The 22,421-nt window shown below is 43.4% G+C and overlaps 1 protein-coding gene across 1 annotated transcript in view; it reads left to right on the top strand.

The window, feature by feature from the left end:
• Positions 1–21,871, top strand: part of SLC1A1 (solute carrier family 1 member 1) — a 129,442-nt gene extending 107,571 nt beyond the window's left edge. Inside the window, exon 12 of the mRNA XM_075317591.1 lies at positions 16,118–21,871. Coding sequence (XP_075173706.1) covers positions 16,118–16,367 — 250 coding nt within the window. The 3' untranslated portion in view covers positions 16,368–21,871. The remainder of the gene's footprint in view (positions 1–16,117) is intronic.
• Positions 21,872–22,421: the final 550 nt, after the last annotated feature.

The raw sequence follows: 22,421 nt of genomic DNA, 5'->3' as shown, positions 1-22,421 counted from the left end.
AACTGCACAAAATTTAGAAATAAACATTTCTGATATGCAAAAACAAAACCCCAAAAAAATAGTGACCAATATAGCCACCTTTCTTTATGATGACACTCAACAGCCTACCATCCAAAGATTCTGTTAGTTGCTTGATGTTTACGATCAACATTGCGTGCAGCAGCCACCACAGCCTCCCAGACACTGTTCCGAGAGGTGTACTGTTTTCCCTCCCTGTAGATCTTAAATTTTATGAGGGACCACAGGTTCTCTATGGGGTTCAGATCAGGTGAACAACGGGGCCATGTCATTATTTTTTCATCTTTTAGACCTTTACTGGCCAGCCACGCTGTGGAATAGTTGGATGCATGTGATGGAGCATTGTCCTGAATGAAAATCATGTTTTTCTTGAACGATACCGACTTCTTCTTATAGCACTGCTTTGAAGAAGTTGTCTTCCAGAAACTAGCAGTAGGTCTTGGAGTTGAGCTTCACTCCATCCTCAACCCAAAAAGGTCCCACAAACATCTTTGATGATACCAGCCCATACCAGTACCCCACCTCCATCTTGCTGGCATCTGAGTCGGAGTGGAGCTTTCTGCCCTTTACTGATCAAGCCTCTGGCCCATCCATCTGGCCCATCAAGAGTCACTCTCATTTCATCAGTCCATAAAACCTTTGAAAAATCAGTCTTAAGATATTTCTTGGCCCAGTCTTGACGTTTTATCTTATGTTTCTTGTTCAAAGGTGGTCATTTTTCAGCCTTCCTTACCTTGGCCATGTCCCTGAGTATGGCACACCTTGTGCTTTTTGATACTCCAGTAACGTTGCAGCTCTTAAATATGGCCAAATTGGTGGCAAATGGCATCTTGGTAGCTTCACGCTTGATTTTCCTCAATTCATGGGCAGTTATTTTGCGCCTTTTTTGCCCAACATGCTTTTTGCGACCCTGTTGGCTATTTGCCATGAAACGCTTGATTGTTCGGTGATCACGCTTCAAATGTTTGGCAATTTCAAGACTGCTGCATCCCTCTGCAAGACATCTCACAATTTTGGACTGTTCAGAGCCCGATAAATCTCTCTTCTGACGCATTTTGCCAAAGGAAAGGAAGTTGCCTAATAATTAAGCACACCTTATATAGGGTGTTGATATCATTACACCACACCCCTCCTCATTACAGAGATGCACATCACCTGATTTACTTAATTTTTATACATGTTGTCCTATTCCAAGCTGTATAGGCTTGAGAGCTAACTACCAATTATCATGTGATCAAAATACTCATTTGCCTAATAATTTTGCACACAGTGTAAGAACAAAGGGATTTTTAATCTTAGGGTCAGCACAGACAGCGAGTAATATGGAGCAAGTGGAATGCGATAAAAAATCACATACCACTCGGACCAATATTACTCTATAGGTCCGCTACCATGTGCGATTTTTTTTCTCAGCCCTAATTAAACCAAGAAAATAATCGTAGCATGCTAAGGGTGCAACGTGATCCTGTTTAATGGGGCGAGAGAAACATCGCATTGCACTCGCATTACAGCGGTGTAACGCGAGTGCAGTGTGATTCTTGCGTCAGCCATCAACAGTGGAGATAGGGAAATAAATCCCTCCCCTCCACAGCACTGGCTCTCACCTCCGCAGCTGTGGTCTGAGTGCACGATTGGACCACAGTCATATGACACTCGCAGGACGCTCAGCTCCTGCTGTGCTGCGAGCATGAGTCGAGTGTCATGCGAGGACTCACACAAATCCCCGTGTTGCCTTAGCCTTATAGTGTAAAGCTCTTGGTCACCTTGCAGTCTTATGTTGGATGTTTAGTTAGGCAATGAGCGCAAGGTGCGAGCAATCTCTATGATTAACAGCATGGTGGCGCCACTTTGATGATGACCAGATCACTGGGTCTTGCCAACTGTGCTTCTCCCATACTACAGACGCAAGACTGCGTTTGCCTGCAGACTGGGAGAAAGCACAGTTCAGACTAGCAGCCTAACCATGCCGCTGGTCTGAACTATTAATATGCAGCAGTAGTGTGCTCCTGAGGTTTCATCTTGACATAAACCCCTTTAAAAAGCAGGAAAGATGACATCTATTTTTTTCAATCTCATTTACCACTTCACGACATCTGCTGTACATCTATGGCATTGCGTGAAGTGTGGGAACTGCGCTTCAGTCCAGTGGGCTATACACCCTTCCTCCCTTCACGTCTGCGATTGCTGTGATTGACTTTAGAATTCTGACCAGCCAATTACAGTTTTACAATAAAGTTGGCCCCCAATAAAATTTAATGTGACATGTTGTGATTGATGCTGTCTGAGACCATCCCTGCAAGTCACTCCTTGGTGCTGCAACTTACCATCCCATTTGTCGATCACTGTGATTTTCTGTTAAATCCGGGCCAGGCAATCACATCGTTTTGCAGTGAAGTTGGCCAAAAAGTTTAAAGTCAGAGCCTGCCCAAATAGGGACTTTTTTTTCTTTCTATAAGTAGAGTAGCAGACTTCGCACGTCTAGTGACGTCCGATTTAGTTAGTGCCAAATAGTTTCATAGGTAGCACATTCGAGGAGAAAAAATTATCAGCCGGTTATTCCAGATTTCTTAGGCAGCTTAGGAATCCAATTTGACGCTACTGGCCTCATGGAATTTAATTTTTTAAGTTATTCTTCAATGAAGATATAATAAATCTTATATTGGCCCAGACAAATTTGTATGTTCATCAATTTTTCACCCAAAATTCTACATCATCATATGCCAAATGGGCCCCTGTAAATGCAGCAAAAAATATCATTTGGGTCATTTCGTCATTACTGAAGTATCAATATACTATACAGCTTACCAGTATTGCATTTGACCATGACAAGGACATGATTTGAAGCAATACAAAAATATTTTCATTATAATGATAAAGCGCACTATCCAAACTTTGATCGTCTATCAAACATTCGGCCAGTAGTTCAACACATCAGCAGAAAATGTGCTGAAGTGTGCAAGCCGCAAAGAGACATCTGTATAAATGAGTCTCTTGTTAATTTCAAATGGAGGCAAACATTCCTACAATACTTGCCCAGTATGAAGCAAGGTATGGAATTAAACTGTACAAGATGTGCGAGAGTATCTCAGAGTATACCAACAGATTTAGGGTTTATGAAGGGAAAGATACCCGGCTTGACCTCCCTGAATGCCCCATTGTCCTGGGGGTGAATGTAAAAATTGTTTGGGACTTATCTCCTCAACGTAGATAACATTTACAACAGCAAAATCAATGTGCAAAAAAGTCAGAGAGGCCTCTCTTTGCCTCGAATTGGGCAACTGCTGAGAAAGGATAACAGCAGAGCCCAATGCAGCGACAACATGCTAGTGGTCAAGAATAAAGACAAGAAGGATATCCATATTTTGACCACAAATGCTGCTCTCCTGTTACAGCCGCTGCTCTGCTGGCTGTAACAGGAACAACATCATGATAATGACTGGAGACATCACATGACCCATCGCTACCATAGAAAATCGGCTCATGGGGCCTCCAATGACGACGGGGAAAGGCGATTTCCTACTGCGGCCATTTAAATCGGGCTGTCATATTTTGACAGGAAAATGTAAGGGGTTAACAGGTGCCGGTGGATCCACCCGCGCCTGATAGCCACACATGTCTGCTGTTCAAAACAGCAGACATGTGTAAGGATCGCTGCCGGCTCACTACAGCAACCGGCGGTGATCACCCTTTCATGATTTAGGACATACCGTTACGTCCTCAATCGTGAAGGGGTTGATTAAAACTGTCTCAAAATCACTGTGATCTGTTGTAGCATTCCAGGGTTATTACCTCATTAAGTGACACTGGTCAGAATTGAAAAAAATTGGCCCGGTCAGGAAGGGGAACACAGGCTTTGGGGCGAAGGGGTTAAAGTAATGTTACATAGACTTTGTTTGTATCTAAGTAGTATTCACATGTCTGGCTAACCGACAAATCATATGGAAAACACATAATAATGAACTATAAAACAGTCTGGAAAACAAGTTGACAAGTTTATGAAGATTTAAAAAAATAGAAGTCAATCAAATGATCTTGCAACATTTTAATACATTACTTTACAACAGCAATAAAAGCAGTTTTCTAGTTTACATACATTACTGTTTTTCCCTCGTTTGACTTCTGTTTTCTATGCAAAGTAACTTTGATGTATTGCACGTCATCAATCACATGCCATACATTGGGTTGGGTCACTTGTCTCAGCTGCTGCTGTAGCTGTGGTACAACTGCTTCAATTGCACATTTATTATAGGAAATGTCCACACATTGACAAAATTATTGATACCCTTTTGTTAAAATACAAAAAACCCACATTAGTCATGCAAATAACATGAAACTGACAGAAGTAATTTTCACTTCAAATCTATTGAATATTAGCTAAAGAAAATCAGACATTGCTTTTGAATTGTGGTTCAACAGAAAAATAAAAAAAAACTAATGAAAATGGCCTGCATAAAAATGAGGGTACCCCTAGAAAAGATTGAAAGCAATTTAACCATTGGAACATGTTAAATTACGGGGTGTCCTGTAATTAGTGTGACGCCCTGGACTAGCCAGGTGGTCACAGATAGTACCCCGCACAACACCTGTCCGCTAATAAGGTGTCACCAGCCAACCAGTAAAACCCTAGTCACCCCTCTCAGGGCTTGATGTTCACACCAGGGGGCGGAGCCAGGCGGTTGGCCATGCCCAACAAGGAGTTCAGAGAGCCTGAGGCGGGAAAACAGTCAGATGAGTTGTAGTCAGCGAGTGAAGGAGAGTGGAAGCAGGCCTGTGCCCAGGACTGCAGCAGTCTGACAGGTGACAGGGTTGGAGCCCGGGCACCTTTGGCTAGAAGTCATACGGTGGCCTCAGCCTGCAGGAGCCGGGAAGACGGCTCGGTGGCACCGTGGTGGACCTGGACAGGGTACCGACCCGGGGAACCGACTCGGAAACCGGAGCACAAAGGGGGGTACTCAGACCCTGAAACGAGGTCCAGAAGCCACTGGACCGAGTTAATTAACTGATTGCGGTCTGGACTATAGGTCCTTTCCCACCCAAAGTCCCGACTGAAGACAACAGCCCAACGAGGGGGATAGAAAGCCACCGCACAGGCAGAGAGATCCCACGGGCCAGTGTCTGCGGGCAAAAGGGCTCACTCGACATTCACAAGGCCGGGGAGCGGACTCACGTCGCTGAAGTGCAGGCAGTCCACAGATACACAACACGGTGTATTAAAAAGGCAGAGACCACCAACTGGGTGGGAGACCCGACGTAGCCGGCTGCGGGCACCGACCACCATCAACTTGGTTTACCAGAGACTTGTGTGTGTTGCTAACCGTGAGTACAACAGTGCCCTCCGGCCGCACACCTCCCTGCACCGCCCAACCGCACAACACCCAACGAGTCCCGGGGCCATCATCCCTGCCCACGGAGGGGTTAACAACTTGCTACGCAACATCTCCCCTGGGTGCCCAGTAAACGCAGCGGTGGTGTCCACCTTCACCACAACCCGTGGGTGGCGTCACGAACTCAACTACGGCTCTGGCCATACACCTACGTCCCCCTAAAGCGCCAGCCCCCCTTTCAGATCGAAGTGGACCACGGGGCCCCCGGGTCTGGAGACACTCGAGCCACCACCCGGCGAGTCCGGATCCGAGCAGCTCGGTTGCCACCGAGTACGGGGCGGTACATTAGCATCACACGTTTCTACAAACTTGTAATCAGTCAGTCTCCCTATTGTTACGCACTTGTGGTAACTCACACAGGAAAATAGGGGGTATCTCAGAACTCCTGCACCCAGCCCAATTGGTTACTGTACAGACTAAAGTTCCTAGCTGAACAGTCGATAGTGGCACCTGCACAGACTGGAACAACCTTGACCACAAACTAGAAGATGACAACTCAGACCTGGCTGCCTGAAAGTCTGTCACGCGTTCCTTGTACCGCCGTAGGAATCAGAAGGAAGAGAAAAGCACTATAACCCTGAAAAAGAAAGGTAGGCATAGAAGGCAGGGATCCTAGGTGGAAGGAGAAAGGAGTAGGATAGACAGACAAGACAGCAAAGAAAATAAACCTAGGTGGTCTCTTTCTGATTGGCAAAAATCCTAGGCAGTATGATTGAAACTCCAAGCAGTATCCACATTGTAATATAGCCAACAGAGAAGACCAGGAAGCGGAAGGTATAAATAGTCGCACCCACAAAGTGATTGGACAGACTAAATGACAAAGGGAAACACCTACTGACAAAAAGAATGAAACATGAGTAAAAGTTCAGCACCTGCACCAAGACTGATCCTACTGTGGCTCAGCAGAGAATAAAGCCCAACACACAGCACAGGGTCACCGGATTGAATTCCAAGACATGACATCTATTGAAAGGGTTGAAAAGTAGTCAAAGTGCTGTTTCGTATCAAAATATGTACCACATTGAGCATGGTGCGAAGAAAACTAAAGCGGGCTTTACACGCTTCGATATCGGTACCGATATCGCTAGCGTGGGTACCCGCCCCCATCTGTTGTGCGACACGGGCAAATCGCTGCCCGTGCTGCACAACATTGCCCAGACTCGTCACACATACTTACCTGCCTAGCAACGTCGCTGTGGCTGGCGATCCGCCTCTTTTCTAAGGGGGCGGTTCGTTCAGCGTCACAGCGATGTCACAGCAGCGTCACTGAACCGCCGCCCAATAGAAGCGGAGGGGCGGAGATGAGCGGGACGTAACATCCCGCCCACCTCCTTCCGCATAGCGGCCGGGAGGCAGGCAAGGAGAGCTTCCTCGTTCCTGCGGCGTCACCCGGAGTGATGTGTGCTGCCGCAGGAACGAGGAATAACTTCGTTACTTGTGCAGTAACGATAATTTAGAATGGACCCCCATGTCACCGATGAGCGATTTTGCACGTTTTTGCGATGATGCAAAATCGCTCATCGGTGTCACACGCAACAACATCGCTAATGCGGCCGGATGTGCGTCACAAAATCCGTGACCCCAACGACTCCGCATTTGCGATGTTGTAGCGTGTAAAGCCCCCTTAAGGAGAGAGTTGTCTCATGAGAATAGAAAGAAACATGGTAAAGGTTATAAGACCATCTCCAAATAGCTTGATGTTCTTGTTACTACAGTTGCACATATTATTCAGAAGCTTAAGGTCTATGGGACTATAGCCAATTTCCCTGTACGTTGTCAGGAGAGAAAAATTTATGACAAATTAAAGATCTGAGTAAAATAAATGGTAACCAAAGAGCCGAGAACAACTTCCAAACAGATTAGAGATGAACTCCAAAGTCAGATTGTACCATCCGCCACTGTCTTGTCAAGGTGGACTTCATGGAAGACCATCGAGGTGGAAACCACTGTTGAAAGCAAATCATAAAAATGGGACACTGGAATTTCCCAAAATGCATATTAACAGGCCACAATACTTCTGGCAGAATGTCCTTTAGACAGATGAGATAAAACTGGAGCTTTGTGTCAAGTCACATCAGCTCTTTGTTCACAGATGCAAAAATGACACATATAAAGAAAAGAACATGGTAACCTATGTACTGTGAAACATCAAGGCGGCTCAGTTGTTTTATGGTTTGAAATCAAAATGAGTCAACGGCACTCACCATCCGGGTTAAAACTTTGTACTTTATTTAACCGACTTCATAAAATCACAGCTACGGCAGTCACTGTCATGCAGGGAAGGAGGAACAAGGAGGTGCAGGTGCCAGAGGCTGGACGATGGCCATTTCATACTGCCAAGCACTTCAACAGGTGGTCACCCCCAATTGGATCACCAGGCAAAGTGAAGCTGATAGCTGGCTGGGATCTGGTATTCTCAGGGTGGGAAGGGCCTTTCCCAGCCAAAAAATACCAGGCCGCAGCCGCTCCACTTCGCTCTTCCCGTTTCCATGTTGCGGTGGGTAATATATGAGGTTCATGCCAGCTGTGAATTGGCAGCTGGCCTGAAGCCCTAGTATTATGGGGGTGACTGATAGAAGCCCACCAATAACTAACCCAGTTGAAGTTTCAACGTAATCCACCGAACCTGACATAGTCCACAAAAGTGAAGAGAGAATTATTAAAGAAATAAAGACCAGAGAAACCCTCATTCACCACTTTATTCCCCATCAAAATCCAAAGTAGATCCGCAATAATTCACATTGTTGTCCTGCGATGTTCCTCGATTCAGTGTCTCAGCCTATGAAGAATGTTCAGAGAATGAGTCCCATAGACCGGAACAGCAGCAACTGCCAACTCTCAAACTATGCTGTGCAAGAGCCGCCACTGGCAGCGAACTGCGGTGACGTCATGAGGTCACAGGTCACCGCAGTTCCCTGCCAGCAGCTCTCACAATGTTGTGTGTGAGAACCGTGGCACTGAACTGCGTTGACCTGATGACATTACCACTCGTCACAGCCACTGGTGGTTCACACACTACTATGTGATCTACTGCGGTCACCGCAGTTCACTGCCAATGGCAGCGGTTTGCACACAGCGCAGATTCACTTTTGTGTACTACGTCGGATTCGGTGGATTACGTCAGAATGTCAAGGCTTTTTTTTTTCTTCTAGAAATTTTTGAATGACAGCTACTCTCGGGGTGTTTAACTGCTGATTATGAAAATTAATAGGGACTGCATGTATTTTTTTTCCTTTTTCTATCTATGTATGTAGAAAGAAAAAAGTAAGAACAGCACAAATAATTAATTAATGTGGGTGCAAGGACTGCCAAGCAACCTTTCAATAACTTAACCCTAGAACGCGCAAGCATAACAATCTACCAAAGAAAACAAATGACCTAGCAGGCCTGCAAGGCCCCAGGTATGCGTTCTAGGGTTAATACATAGAAAAAATATAAGGAAGGCAGCACTCCAATTCTTGAGAAAGCTTTGGGAAAGGTTCTGTGAACCGAAACGTTGCCAGCTACACTATGGTCCAATAAAGGTTGTTTTTTGCAAGAATAAGGGCCGCTTTACACGCTACGACATCACTACAGCGATGTCGTTGGGGTCACAGAATTTGTGACGCACATCCATCCGCGTTAGCAATGTCGTTGCGTGTGACACCTATGAGCGATTTTGAATCGTTGCAAAAACGTTCAAAATCGCTAATCAGTGACATGGGGGTCCATTCCCAATTATCGTTGCAGCTGCAGGTACGATGTTGTTCGTCGTTCCTGCGGCAGCACACATCGCTATGTGTGACACCGCAGGAACGAGGAACCTCACCTTACCTGCGTCCGCCGGCAATGAGGAAGAAAGGAGGTGGGTGGGATGTTATGTCCCGCTCTTCTCCGCCCCTCCGCTTCTATTGCCCGGCTGCTTAGTGACGTCACGGTGACGTCACGGTGACGCCGAATGCACCTCCCCCTTGAGGGAGGGATTGTTCGGCAGTCACAGCGATGTCGCTGAACAGGTATGTGCGTGTGACGCTGCCGTAGCGATAATGTTCGCTACGGCAGCGATCACCACATATCGGCCGTACGACGGGGAGCGAGTGCTATCACACTTGACATCGCCAGCAAATGCAAGCGATGTTACAGCGTGTAAAGCGGCGTATATCATTCAAAGACGGTTTCAAGAGCAACAACGGAGCCACATTCACACACAGGTGTGAGTGAACCCTTAGGGGTACTTTGCACGCTGCGACATCACAGGCCAATGCTGCGATGCCGAGCGCGATAGTACCCGCCCCCGTCGCAGCAGCGATTTCCTTGTGATAGCTGCCGTAGCGAACATTATCGCTACGGCAGCTTCACATGGACTCACCTGTCCTGCGACCGTCGCTCTGGCCGGCGACCCGCCTCCTTGTTAAGGGGGCGGGTCGTGCGGCGTCATAGCGACGTCACACGCCAGGCGGCCAATTGGAGCGGAGGGGCGGAGATGAGTGGGATGTAAACATCCTGCCCATCTCCTTCCTTCCGCATATCCTACAGCGATGTGTGCTGCCGCAGGAACGAGGAACAACATCGGACTGTCGCGTCAGCGTAATCATGGATTACGCCGACGCTGCACCGATGATACGATTACGACACTTTTGCGCTCGTTAATCGTATCATCTAGGCTTTACACACTACGATGTCGCATGCGATGCCGGAAGTGCGTCATTTTCAATTTGACCCCACCGACATCGCACCTGCGATGTCGTAGTGTGCAAAGCCCGCCTTATTGTGACAAAAATGCATGCATCCAAAACGCAAGTAACAAAAAACTTGCACAAAAAACACAAGTAAACTAAGGTACGCAATTGGTGCAGAAATTCTGCAGTGTCATAAACTCAGCAAACACTGATCGTGAGAACATACCCTTATTCAGTAAATTTAAATTGAAAATTAGTCTTATCAGTTTCAAGTTATTTTAGCGACCATTATGGGTTTTTCTTACTTTACCAGATGATCACCAACAATTTTTTCCATAGGTGCATATTATTAAAAAATACATGTATTAAACAGCCATTTCAGGTAACTTTTGAGAATTAGCTGTTTTCTCCTCATCAGGCTCCATCTCTGCCAGTTGTATTTTAATTCAGCTACATAGTGAGTGGGGACTTAGGGGGCTTTACACGTTGCGCCATCGCTTCCGAAATATCGTCGGGGTGACATCGTTAGTGACGCACATCCGCCGCCGGTAGCGATATCGCAACGTGTAAATCCTAGGTGTGCCGATAAACGATCGCAAAAGCGTCAAAAATCGGTGATCTGTGTAGCGTCGTACATTTCCATAATGTCGGGTCGACCCCAGGTACGATGTTGTTTGTCGTTCCTGCAACTCCAGACATCGCTGTGTGTAAACCCGCAGGAGCGACAAACATCTCCTTACCTGCGTCCCGACGGCAATGTGGAAGGGAGAAGGTGGCGGGATGTTATGTCCCGCTCATCTCCGTCCCTCCGCTTCTATTGGCCGGCAGATTAGTGACATCGCGGTGACGTCGCTATGACGCCGAAAGCACCTCCCCATTAAAGGAGGGATAGTTCGGCAGTCACAGCGACGTCGCCGAGCAGGTATGTGCGTGTGAAGCTTCCGTAGCGATAATGTTCGCTACGGCAGCGATCACCACATATCGCATGTGCAACGGGGGCGGGTACTATCGCGCTCGGCATCGCTAGCCGATGCTAGCGATGTTGCAGCGTGTAAAGTACCCCTAACTATCTATAACATTTCACAGAGAAGAGGAGCTCCTGCTCCCCTGTCTCTCTATAGCAGAGGTCTCAAACACGCGGGCCACATGCGGCCCCTGAGGTTGCTTGTTGCGGTCCGCAGACCACGTGATCATGAGCACGTACCTGCTTGTTGAGGCCTGTGACGATTGCAGCTCTATACCCGGGGCCGGCACCGGCAGGACATTACTACAATTAAATCATTTGCGGTGCCGCACAGAGGAGCTGTCCGTGTTATACCAATGACTGCTGCCCGCCAATCAGATGCAAGGAAGTGACGTCGCTGTATGACGTCACCTCATTGCATTTGATTGGCGAGCAGCAGCCATCTCCTCTGCGCAGCACCACAAATAATGACACGTGCTGACGTGCTCACGATCAGGATCCGATGCATCCTGGACACGGCGGGTCCTGACCTGCGGGATCACATGTCTCCTCCGCAGCTGCCCATGATCAGGGTTCGGAGGGCTGCGGTCTCCTCGCTCTGTGTATGTGTGTGTGTGTCTGTGTGTGTGTTTGTGAATGTGCACAATACTACAAGGATGGGCACAAAACTACTGGGCACACTACTACAAAGATGGGCACAAAGGTACTGGGCACAATACTACAAGAATGGGCACAATACTACAGGGCACTAAGGTACTGGGCACAATACTACAAGGATGGGTACAAAGGTCCTGGGCACAATACTACAAGGATGGGTACAAAGGTACTGGGCACAATACTACAAGGATGGGCACAATACTACAGGACACAAAGGTACTGGGCACAATACTACAAGGATGGGCACAAAGGTACTGGGCACAATAATACAAGGATGTGCACAAAGGTACTGGGCACAATACTACAAGGATGGGCACAAAGGTAATGGGCACAATACTAAAAGGATGGGCACAAAGGTAATGGGCACAATACCACAAAGATGGGCACAATAGCTCAAGGATGGGCACAATACTACAGGGCACAAGGATGGGCACAATATTACAGGGCACAAGGATGAGCATAATACTACAGGACACAAAGATCTGCACAATGCTACTGGGCAGAATACTACAGGCACAAGAATGGGCACAATACTGCTAGGCACAATATCACAAGGATGAGCATAATACTACAGGGCACAAAGGTACTGGGAACAATACTGAAAGGATGGGCACAAAGGTAATGGCCACAATAATACAAGGATGGTCATGAAGGTCCTGGGCACAATACTACAAGGATAGGCATGAAGGTACTGGGCACAGTACTACAAGGATGGGCACAAAGGTATTGGGCACAAAACTACAAGGATGGGCACAAAGGTACTGGGCACATTACTACAAGGATGGGCACAATACTACAAGGATGGGCACAAAACTACTGGGCACAATACTACAAGGATGGGCACAAAAGTACTGGGAACAATACTACAAGAATGGGGACAAAGGTACTGGGCACAATACTACAAGGATGGGCACAATACTACAGGGCACAAAGGTACTGGGCACAATACTACAAGGATGGGTACAAAGGTACTGGATACAATACTACAAGGATGGGCACAATACTACAGGACACAAAGGTACTGGGCACAATACTACAAGGATGGGCACAAAGGTACTGGGCAAAATAATACAAGGATGGGCACAAAGGTACTGGACACAATACTACAAGGATGGGCACAATACTACAGGGCACAAAGGTACTGGGCGCAATACTAAAAGGATGGGCACAAAGGTAATGGGCACAATAATACAAGGATGGGCACGAAGGTCCTGAGTACAATACTACAAGGATGGGCACAAAGGTACTGGGCACAGTACTACAAGGATGGGCACAAAGGTACTGGGCACAAAACTACAAGGATGAGCACAAAGGTACTGGGCACAGTACTACAATGATGGGCACAGAGGTACTGGGCACAAAACTACAAGGATGGGCACAAAGATACTGGGCACAATACTACAAGGATGGGCACAATACTATAAGGATGGGCACAAAACTACTGGGTACAATACTACAAGGATGTGCACAAAAGTACTGGGCCCAATACTACAAGGATGGGCACAATACTACTGGGCACAATATCACAAGGATGAGCATAATACTACTGGGCATAATACTACAGGGCACAAGGATGGGCACAATTCTACTGGCACAATACTACTGGACACAATACTACAAGGATGGGCACAATACCTCAAGGATGGGCACAGTACCACAAAGATGAGTACAATACTACTGAGCACAAGGATGAGCACAATACTACTGGGCACAAAGGTACTGGGCACAAAACTACAAGGATGGGCACAAAGATACTGAGCAGCATACTACAAAGATGGGCACAATACTATAAGGATGGACACAAAACTACTGGGCACAATACTACAAGGATGTGCACAAAAGTACTGGGCACAATACTACAAGGATGAGCATAATACTACTGGGCATAATACTACAGGGCATAAGGATGGGCACAATACTACTGGGCACAATACTACTGGACACAATACTACAAGGATGGGCACAATACCTCAAGGATGGGCACAAAACAACTGGGCACAGTACCACAAGGATGAGTACAATACTACTGGGCACAATAGTACAAGAATGGGCACAGTACTACAGGGCACAAGGATGGGCACAATACTACAAGGATGAGCACAAAACTACTGGGCACAATACTACAAGGATGGGCACAATACTACAGGGCACAAAGATGGGCACAATACTAATGGGCACAATATTACAGGACACAAGGATGGGCACAATACTACTGGACACAATATCACAAGGATGAGCACAATACTATAGGACACAAAGATGGGCACAATGCTACTGGGCACAATACTACAGGCACAAGGATGGGCACAATACTACTAGACACAATATCACAAGGATGAGCAAAATACTACAGGGCACAAGGATGGGCACAATACTACAGGGCACAACACTACAGGGCACAAAGATGGGCACAATACTACTGGGCACAATACTACAAGATTGAGCACCTTAATCGAGGGCGCACGGATGGGGGGATATTACAGCAGCATGGGGACATTACTACAAGATGTTGGCTGAGATTATTATATGATGTTGCTAATTGTAAAACAACATTACAAGAAGGTGATAAAATGTAAAAAAAAAAAATTCAAAATAAAGCATGACATTTTTTTCCATTAAAAATGTTTTTTTCTATATTTAAACTTAACTAAACAAAAAAGTGCACATTTGTTATAATAAACAAGCAAAAAGTTTTTAAAAAAGTGATCCAAAAGTGTATAGAAAAAAAACATGGATTCATTAAAAGTATCACTTTGTCCTGCAAAGAATGTTGCACCTCTCTTTTTTTTTTCTATAAGTGGCCCATACAGCCAGCTGAGTTTGAGATCTTTAGAAAAAGTATTTCTAAAGATCTTATATTGTATGCTAATGACCGAGGGGACTTGTCCCCTGGGCGTTAGGGGTGCTTCACACACAGCGAGATCGCTGCTGTGTCACGGTTTTTGTTACGCAGCAGTGACCTCATTAGCGATCTCGCTGTGTGTGACACTGAGCAGTGATCTGGCCCCTGCTGTGAGATCGCTGCTCGTTACACACAGCCCTGGTTCATTTTTTTATTGTTGCTCTCCCGCTGTGACGCACAGATCGTTGTGTGTGACAGCGAAAGAGTGACGAAATGCAGAGAGCAGGAGCCGGCATCTGGCAGTTGCGGTAAGCTGTAACCAGGGTAAACATCGGGTAACCAAGGTGGTTACCCCATATTTACCTTCGTTACCAGCCTCCGCCGCTCTCACGCTGCCAGTGCTGGCTCCCTGCTCTCTGCACATGTAGCTGCAGTACACATCGGGTTAATTAACCCAATGTGTACTGTAGCTAGGAGTGCAGGGAGCCAGCGCTAAGCAGTGTGCGCGGCTCCCTGCTCTCTGCACATGTAGCTGCAGTACACATCGGGTAATTAACCCGATGTGTACTGTAGCTAGGAGAGCAGGGAGCCAGCGCTAAGCAGTGTGCGCGGCTCCCTGCTCTCTGCACATGTAGCGATGTTATGATCGCTGCTGCGTCGCTGTGTTTGACAGCTAAGCAGCGATCATAACAGAGACATACAAGGTCGCTGTTACGTCACAGAAAATTGTGACGTAACAGCGACGTCGCTGTCGCTATGTGTGAACCCAGCTTTAGTTCCCCTGGCTAGTCGGCTCCATTAGCATGTTAGTACACCCCTGTAAGCATGCTAACATGCTAATGAATGTGCAGTGTCAGAGGATGATCTCACTCACCTCTCTGCCGCCATAGCGTCTGACTCCTGAACTTCAGCTCAGTGCGCATGATCCTGGACTTCCGGTTATGCGCACTACATGAGTTTGAAGCCGTAACGCGTATACCCGGCTTCACAGTGCGCATGGCCGAAACTCCAGGGTCATGCGCACTGAGCCGAAATCCCAGTGTTAGGCGGCGATGGTAGCGGAGAGTTGAGTGAAATCATCCTCTGATGCTACACATTTATTAGCATGTTAGGATGCCCACTAACGTTAGTACGTTAGGATGCGTACTAACATGCTAATGGAGCCAACTAGTCAGGGAACTAACGCCCAGGGGACTAGTCCCCGCGCTCATTAGCATAAGATATAAGATCTTTAGAAATACTTTTTCTAAAGATCTCTTTATCTATGCTAGTGTATACAGAGACGGTTAGGCAGGGATTAACAATATGCACCCAGAACTGCTCGTTGTTCTGGGTGCATATTGGACCTGACAGGTTCCCTTTAAGAGTGAGTGATCAGTGCAGGAGGCAGGAAAGAGGTGCGTGATATGTGGAAAAGAGTCATTTTTCTGCAATAAATATTTTAGAATGTTTATTATCACTGCTTGCTTTATTGATTTAGAAAAAAATGATTCCAATGTTTACACTTTACCTGGAATAAAGTTAGCTCGCTATCTGGTTGCTGATCATCAGTACACAATGTAACACAACATATGTAAATATTTTTATTTTGTAGGGATCGTTTTAGGACCATGGTAAATGTTCTTGGAGACGCGTATGGAACTGGAATAGTAGAGAAGCTCTCTAAGAAAGAACTGGAGCAAATGGATGTCACATCAGAAGTTAACATTGCCAACCCATTTGCCATTGAGCCAAGTGTACTGAAAAACGAGGAGGACGGAGAGGTGAAAAAGTCTTATGTGAATGGAGGATTTGCTGTAGATAAATCAGATAATATATCTTTTACTCAGACATCACAGTTCTGAATGAACGAGAGGAGCTGGGCACACGTGGACTTTGTGGATCATTAAATGTAATAAATTGGACACAAATTGAGATTTTCCTCTTCAATATTTGGACTAGCTTGCCTCTTGCCAGCAGGTGAAATGGAAAGGAGAGCTGTAAAATACTTTACTTTTTTATATGGGGACATGATGTACCCAATATTTTGGAATGTATTACCAGTTAGCATGTTCTTTACCTGGATAATGCCATCTAGGTCAGTAATGTCAATCTTTTGCATTAGCTCCTTTGAAGCACAGTCTCATGTCCTTTTTATGTCTTGTGTCCTCTACATTTGGGGTAACTGGCCTCCAAAGGGAAATGGGAGTTGCCTTAGATATGTACATTCTATTCTGTAAACTTTCATGTGGTAAAGGATCCGTGGATGAGAATGTGTGTTTGTATCTCCTTGTGGTTTCTCATGATGGTTATACGTTAAGCACATGGCTACCTATTTATCTACAGGCCCCTCATTATTAATCTTTGACATTAAAACAGGAACGTTTTGCCAGTCCTCTAATAACTAATGACTTGTAAAGGGCCAGTGATAAAAAAACACCATCATGGGACTATCAGATGTTTACATTATACTTTTCCATACCAGGTCTTATCTTTTATACCTTGTGGACCTTTAAACAAAAAAGCCTTGAAAATTATCACGCACAGCAGCATTTTCTGTACATTGGGGTCATATTTTATTTTTTTGCCCACAGAGAAGAAAGATTCACTTTTATTCTGTCTTCCAGCTGATTTTTTTAATACAGAAAGAAGGGTTTTTTGCTTGTCCAGATGCAGCGATCATGCAATAAGAGAAAAATTATCATACATATGTATTTGGAAGCATGTACGCATTGAGGTAACGCAGCGTAGAGCCTGCCAGTTTAGTAGCCAAGGGGACTGGAGATGTACTCTACCCATACTGTCAATGGTTCTCATTACAGTTAAATGTGCCATATTGCCAGATAGATGTCACCACAGAAAGCCACCAGCCTTGATATCTATTCTACAAGTTCATAAGACATGATGCAGTCGTAAGAAATGACCCATCTCGGGTTTGCCGATTATAGCCAGTAGACATAAAATGAAACATGCATGTAAAAACTATTAAAAAAAATAACTATTTACGTCAGTATATAACCACTGAGAAACATATTAATCTATATGTGTGCACTTTAAGAGCTCAGATGACCAAGACCAGATGTATCTAAAGGATTGTTCTTCTGGTCATGGATTGATTTGTATGGATGTTGATGATTTCTATAGATAATCTGAAATGACTGTAATTACATAGCTGGTCTATACGTCTTTATTGAGTTTTTAATAAGATATTTTGTTTGTTTGTTTTTCCACGACAGAGCTGAGAAGTTGTGGACGTTTTTTAGAGGGGGTTGAATAATTCAGTATTAGCGGGTTATATACTACTTTGCCTTAGCATGGTAGACATGCCAATGAAACCTATTGCCAAATAAACCGTAATCATTTATAATAAAACACCTATGAAATGAGTTCTTACTGTGCTAATCTTATGTATCCACCAATGTCTACAACTATAGGACACGATACTAGAAGCCTCCTTCATTTCCATTGCGTTGTCACAGGATTGAGATTATGTTTTAGGTTTCACACCGGTGACAAGATTTTACACCTTTAAAAAGTGTTCATAACGACTCAGTTTTGTTGAGTTGCAGTAAACATCACTGTGAAGTTAATTGTGTCAGGAAAGAAAATTTAGCACTTCATGTCCAACACTGAAAAGAGGGCAAATGCTCATTGTTTTACTCATGTTCGTAAGTAACCTATGTGAATCTATTAAAATTAGGATATTCTCTCTCATTTTTGCTATAAGGGAATTCTCGATAACGAAACATAGCTTACGAGATGAAGAAATGTATTTCTATTATATCAGTAGATTTCTTTTATTTAATTTTGCATAATCCATTACTTGTCTTCTGTGTCATAAAAACTGCCCTTTTTGAGCCTTGAAAATTGTAGAAAATTTCTCAACATCAAAACATTTTAGTTTGCATCTTTTCCTTAACCACTTAAGACCAAGGCTAGTTTGGCCTTAAAGTCCACCCATCTTTTTTTGTTTTCTCATTGTTATATTCCAGGAGCCATAACTCTTATATTTTTTCATCATTGCAGCTTTAGGAGGGCTTGGTTTTTGCAGGATGAGTTGTATTTGTCAGTGGCACAGTTTTGAGGAACGTAGAGCCGAATACCTAATTTTTATTAAAGTTTTATGAGAAAAAAAATGTAGGATAAAGAAGCAATTCTGCTTATTTTAGATTTTACATTTTTCCTTTGCACAGATAGTGAGGTCAGCATGATTATTGTTTTATTTATATTTTACTAATTTTGGGCAATAAATATTGGTTAAAAATAAATTAACACCATATTCTGAGACACATGAGTTAATAATGCTTCTGTCAACTGAACAAAAAATAGCAAGTTTGGCATAATTTTTAAAAAAATTTTGGGGAGAGTGACACTCAACATGTGGGATAAATAATTATCTTGTTTTACAGTATTCGTCGATACAGTTGCAGATACCCGATTTATATGCTTATATGAGGGCTTGTTTTTGTGGAATAAGCTGTGGCCTTTTTTGATACCATTTTCGGTTACATAAGACCTTTTGATTATTTTTATTTGTTGTGATTAAAGTAGATTATTTTTTTTTAAGTATTATTTTTTTTTAGTGTTTTTGTTTTTTTATCAGGTTAAATTCCTTTTTTTTTTAAATTATTATTTTCTATATTCTTTTTTACATTTTTAACACTTAAAAACAGTTTTGTATTTTTTTTTGTTTGTGAGGACTTGAATATTTGATAATTCAATTACTGAGTTAACGCACTTAATACACTGCTCTACTTCTCTTGCCTGTCGGAGTTTGGTCCATTTTTATCAATTTTTCTCATCTGTAAGATAAAAAAAAGTATCTCTACTTTTCCCATCTAAAATTCTGTGAAAATTGGAGGGCATCTTAGGGCTATCAGATTTTTTCACGAACCATAGACCTGTTCCTGTTTTTGATCCGACACTCAGATCAATATTATATTATACATGTCTCTGCGATTTTGCATGGACCACTCAATTCACGCAAAATCATGGAAATGTGAACGGCCCCAATCACTGTTATAGGTAGAAACACAGATAACACTTGTATGTCAAAAACTGATTTCTGAATGAGCCCTTATTCTGACACGCAGCCTAATACATCTTGCCTGTGATTTGATACGTGGCTGACTGCTTTGTCTATAGTAACAGTGGGGTGTGTTCACTATTAGTTGTAGAACTAAAATAAATTGGGTACTTTGATTGCTCTTGCACTCACAGTGAATGTGTGTGAGAGCTAACATAAGTGATGGGTAAAGACAACATGATGTTTTTATTTTCACGCCATAAAAAGTGGCTATACATTAGATGTAGGTATCTTACTTGGTGGCCTCCATTTACCTCCTGCTGCCTCCTTTGCTGAGTCTAGAGTTCAAACCCTTCTGTTATCACAGTGTTGTGGAAGCATTGGTAAGTCTGAGCCTACTGTGATGCGTAGGCATGGTTTAGACTTACCACTGAGGTGACCATCTTGGATGCAGATGTGCTGAACACCGAAGGAGACAGCAGTAGGCAAATGGAGACTGCCAGGTAGTTTGACGTTACATAACAAATGTATAGTCACTTTTTAGTAAAAAGGTAGATTCTAACTTTAATGTAATGGAAAAAAATCCTATATAGCTTGTACCAATGGTACTTAACTAGCTTTTAATCCCTTCTACATAATAGTATGTACAACAGCAGGTGTAGATGTATAGAGTGGGCGCAATTAACCCATTTGGTGTAAAGACAAAAATAATCGATATTCCAGAATTGCTCTTTTTTGGTCACTACACTTCCTTAAAAAATGCATTAAAAAGCTTTCAAAATTAATATGTACCCCAAAATATGTAAAAAATATTTCTCACAAAATGCATAAATAAAAATGTCAGCTTGCCACACAAAAAAACAAGCCCTCAAACAGCTCCATTGATGTATATGTGAAAAGTAAATGGGCTCCTTTGGTGACCATTTCAAATAGTGGAATCATTAATTAATCACACTATCGTGACTTCCATAGCTGAGACTATAATGTGAATTACAGAACTGTATGTATTTACAAAAAAGAATGGAAAAAAAACCCTCTTACAATGTTGTATTAAATTAATGCAATAAAAATGTAATTGTAGTGGAATATTAAAAGAAATCTGTCAATGGGTTTTCCTATATAATCTGAAGACAGCATGCTTTAAAGGTTAAACCATAGAATTCAGGGATGCCTCTCTTATCAGGCTGCCTGCTGGTATTTACTTGCAATGATTGTTTTAGCATCAGGAGATTATCATTGCTGTGCTATATCAGCTGTAGCAGTGCATGGGCCCTAGTTTCGCACACACCCTTCTATGAAAAGCAGCTTACTGTCTATAGACATTTTTACATAGAGATGCTGGTGTGGGTGGAGGCAGCTTCCTTAGCTCTAATGCATGCTAAATGTAAAAACTCTTGATTGTGTTGGAACCTCTGTACCCAACAAACTAAATTATACATTGTTGGAATCAGGGTTTCTTTGGCTACATCATGCTGCTTTCAGATGAGGTAGCAAAACCTGCTGACAGATTCCCTTTAAGGCCCAGAAACATTTTCAGCCACCACAAGAATAATAAATAGTGATGAGTGAGCACTACCATGCTCCGTACGTCTAACGAGCACTACTCAAATACCCAAGTATAATAGAAGTCAATGGGAAACATGAGAATTATTCCAGGAAATCTTCCAGAAAAATGCTTGAGTTTCCCACTGACTTCCATTATACTCAGGTACTCAAGTCACATCCATCCAAGCATCAAACTGCTCATTACGAGTACCAAACACCCGAGCATGGTAGTGTTCACTCATCACCAATAATAAATAAACATGAATCACCTGTATGTTAAATTGAGTTGACTTGAGCTTCAGTCTTTTCAGTGTTGTGACTCACTAATGACCAAACTGAGTTAACACTTTTAGCTATATTATGGCTGTTAAACTACAGTGAGTCATTTTATTCAACGATCCAATAGTGTGTATATATATATACTTCAGCCATATATTCCCCTAATCAGGCGCTTTTGTTCAGAAGCTTTTATTATATTATATTAGAATATTACCATAAATCTACTATACAAAAGTAATTCACACAATGTCAAGATCTTAGATAAATTGTAACACTCCACCTAAACGATTTGAAGCTGAAGTATAGCAGACGTTAGTTCAGTTTGGTCTCAAACCTTTAAGTCATGTGCCAAAAATATGTAAATTTACTCCTTTGAGTAAATTATATATAGATTTAATAAATATGTCAAACTGTATCTTTAAACTGTATATGTGTAATATAAAAAGCTTTGTAAATCTGCAAGCTTTTGAGTACCAATATATCATTCTGAAGATAATAAAATGTGTGCAGTTGAGTATATTAATTGTTTACTATTTCTTGATATTATGATTGGTTCCCAGTGGTATGAAGATGTGTGTGTTGAACTGCATTTACACTACACGATTATTGGGAAAGTTCTTTCTGTGGAACTCTCATTTGATAATCTTGCAGTGTAAATAGGCTGCCGATTACCCAATGAATGAGCTAAATGGTCATTTGTCGGGTGAAAGGATCATTTACTGGCTTAAAAATCATTGTTCTTGGAAGCATATCATGAAAATAAGACATGTGCTGTGAAGAAGAATAATGGAAGCCTAAGCGCACAGAACGATTTAGTACCAATCATTCTGAGCACGTATTAAATATGACCTAACAGATTATTAAATGACCTCAGATCAGCAAATATGTACCTATTAGCGGTCATGTAATGATTAGAGAGCCACCCCCCTAGAGTTCGAGTTCGGTTCGTCGAACGGAGGACAAGTTCGTCGAACATTCGACGAACCAATTCGAACCCCATTGAAAACAATCGCAGGCAAACACAAAAACATAAAAACACATATAAAACACCTTCTAAGGTGTCCAAAAG

The sequence above is a fragment of the Anomaloglossus baeobatrachus genome, chromosome 1, assembly GCF_048569485.1.
Source record: "Anomaloglossus baeobatrachus isolate aAnoBae1 chromosome 1, aAnoBae1.hap1, whole genome shotgun sequence".
Lineage (NCBI taxonomy): Eukaryota > Metazoa > Chordata > Amphibia > Anura > Aromobatidae > Anomaloglossus > Anomaloglossus baeobatrachus.
The sequence above is the reverse complement of the archived record's forward strand: the minus strand, read 5'-3'. Positions and strand labels throughout refer to the sequence as shown.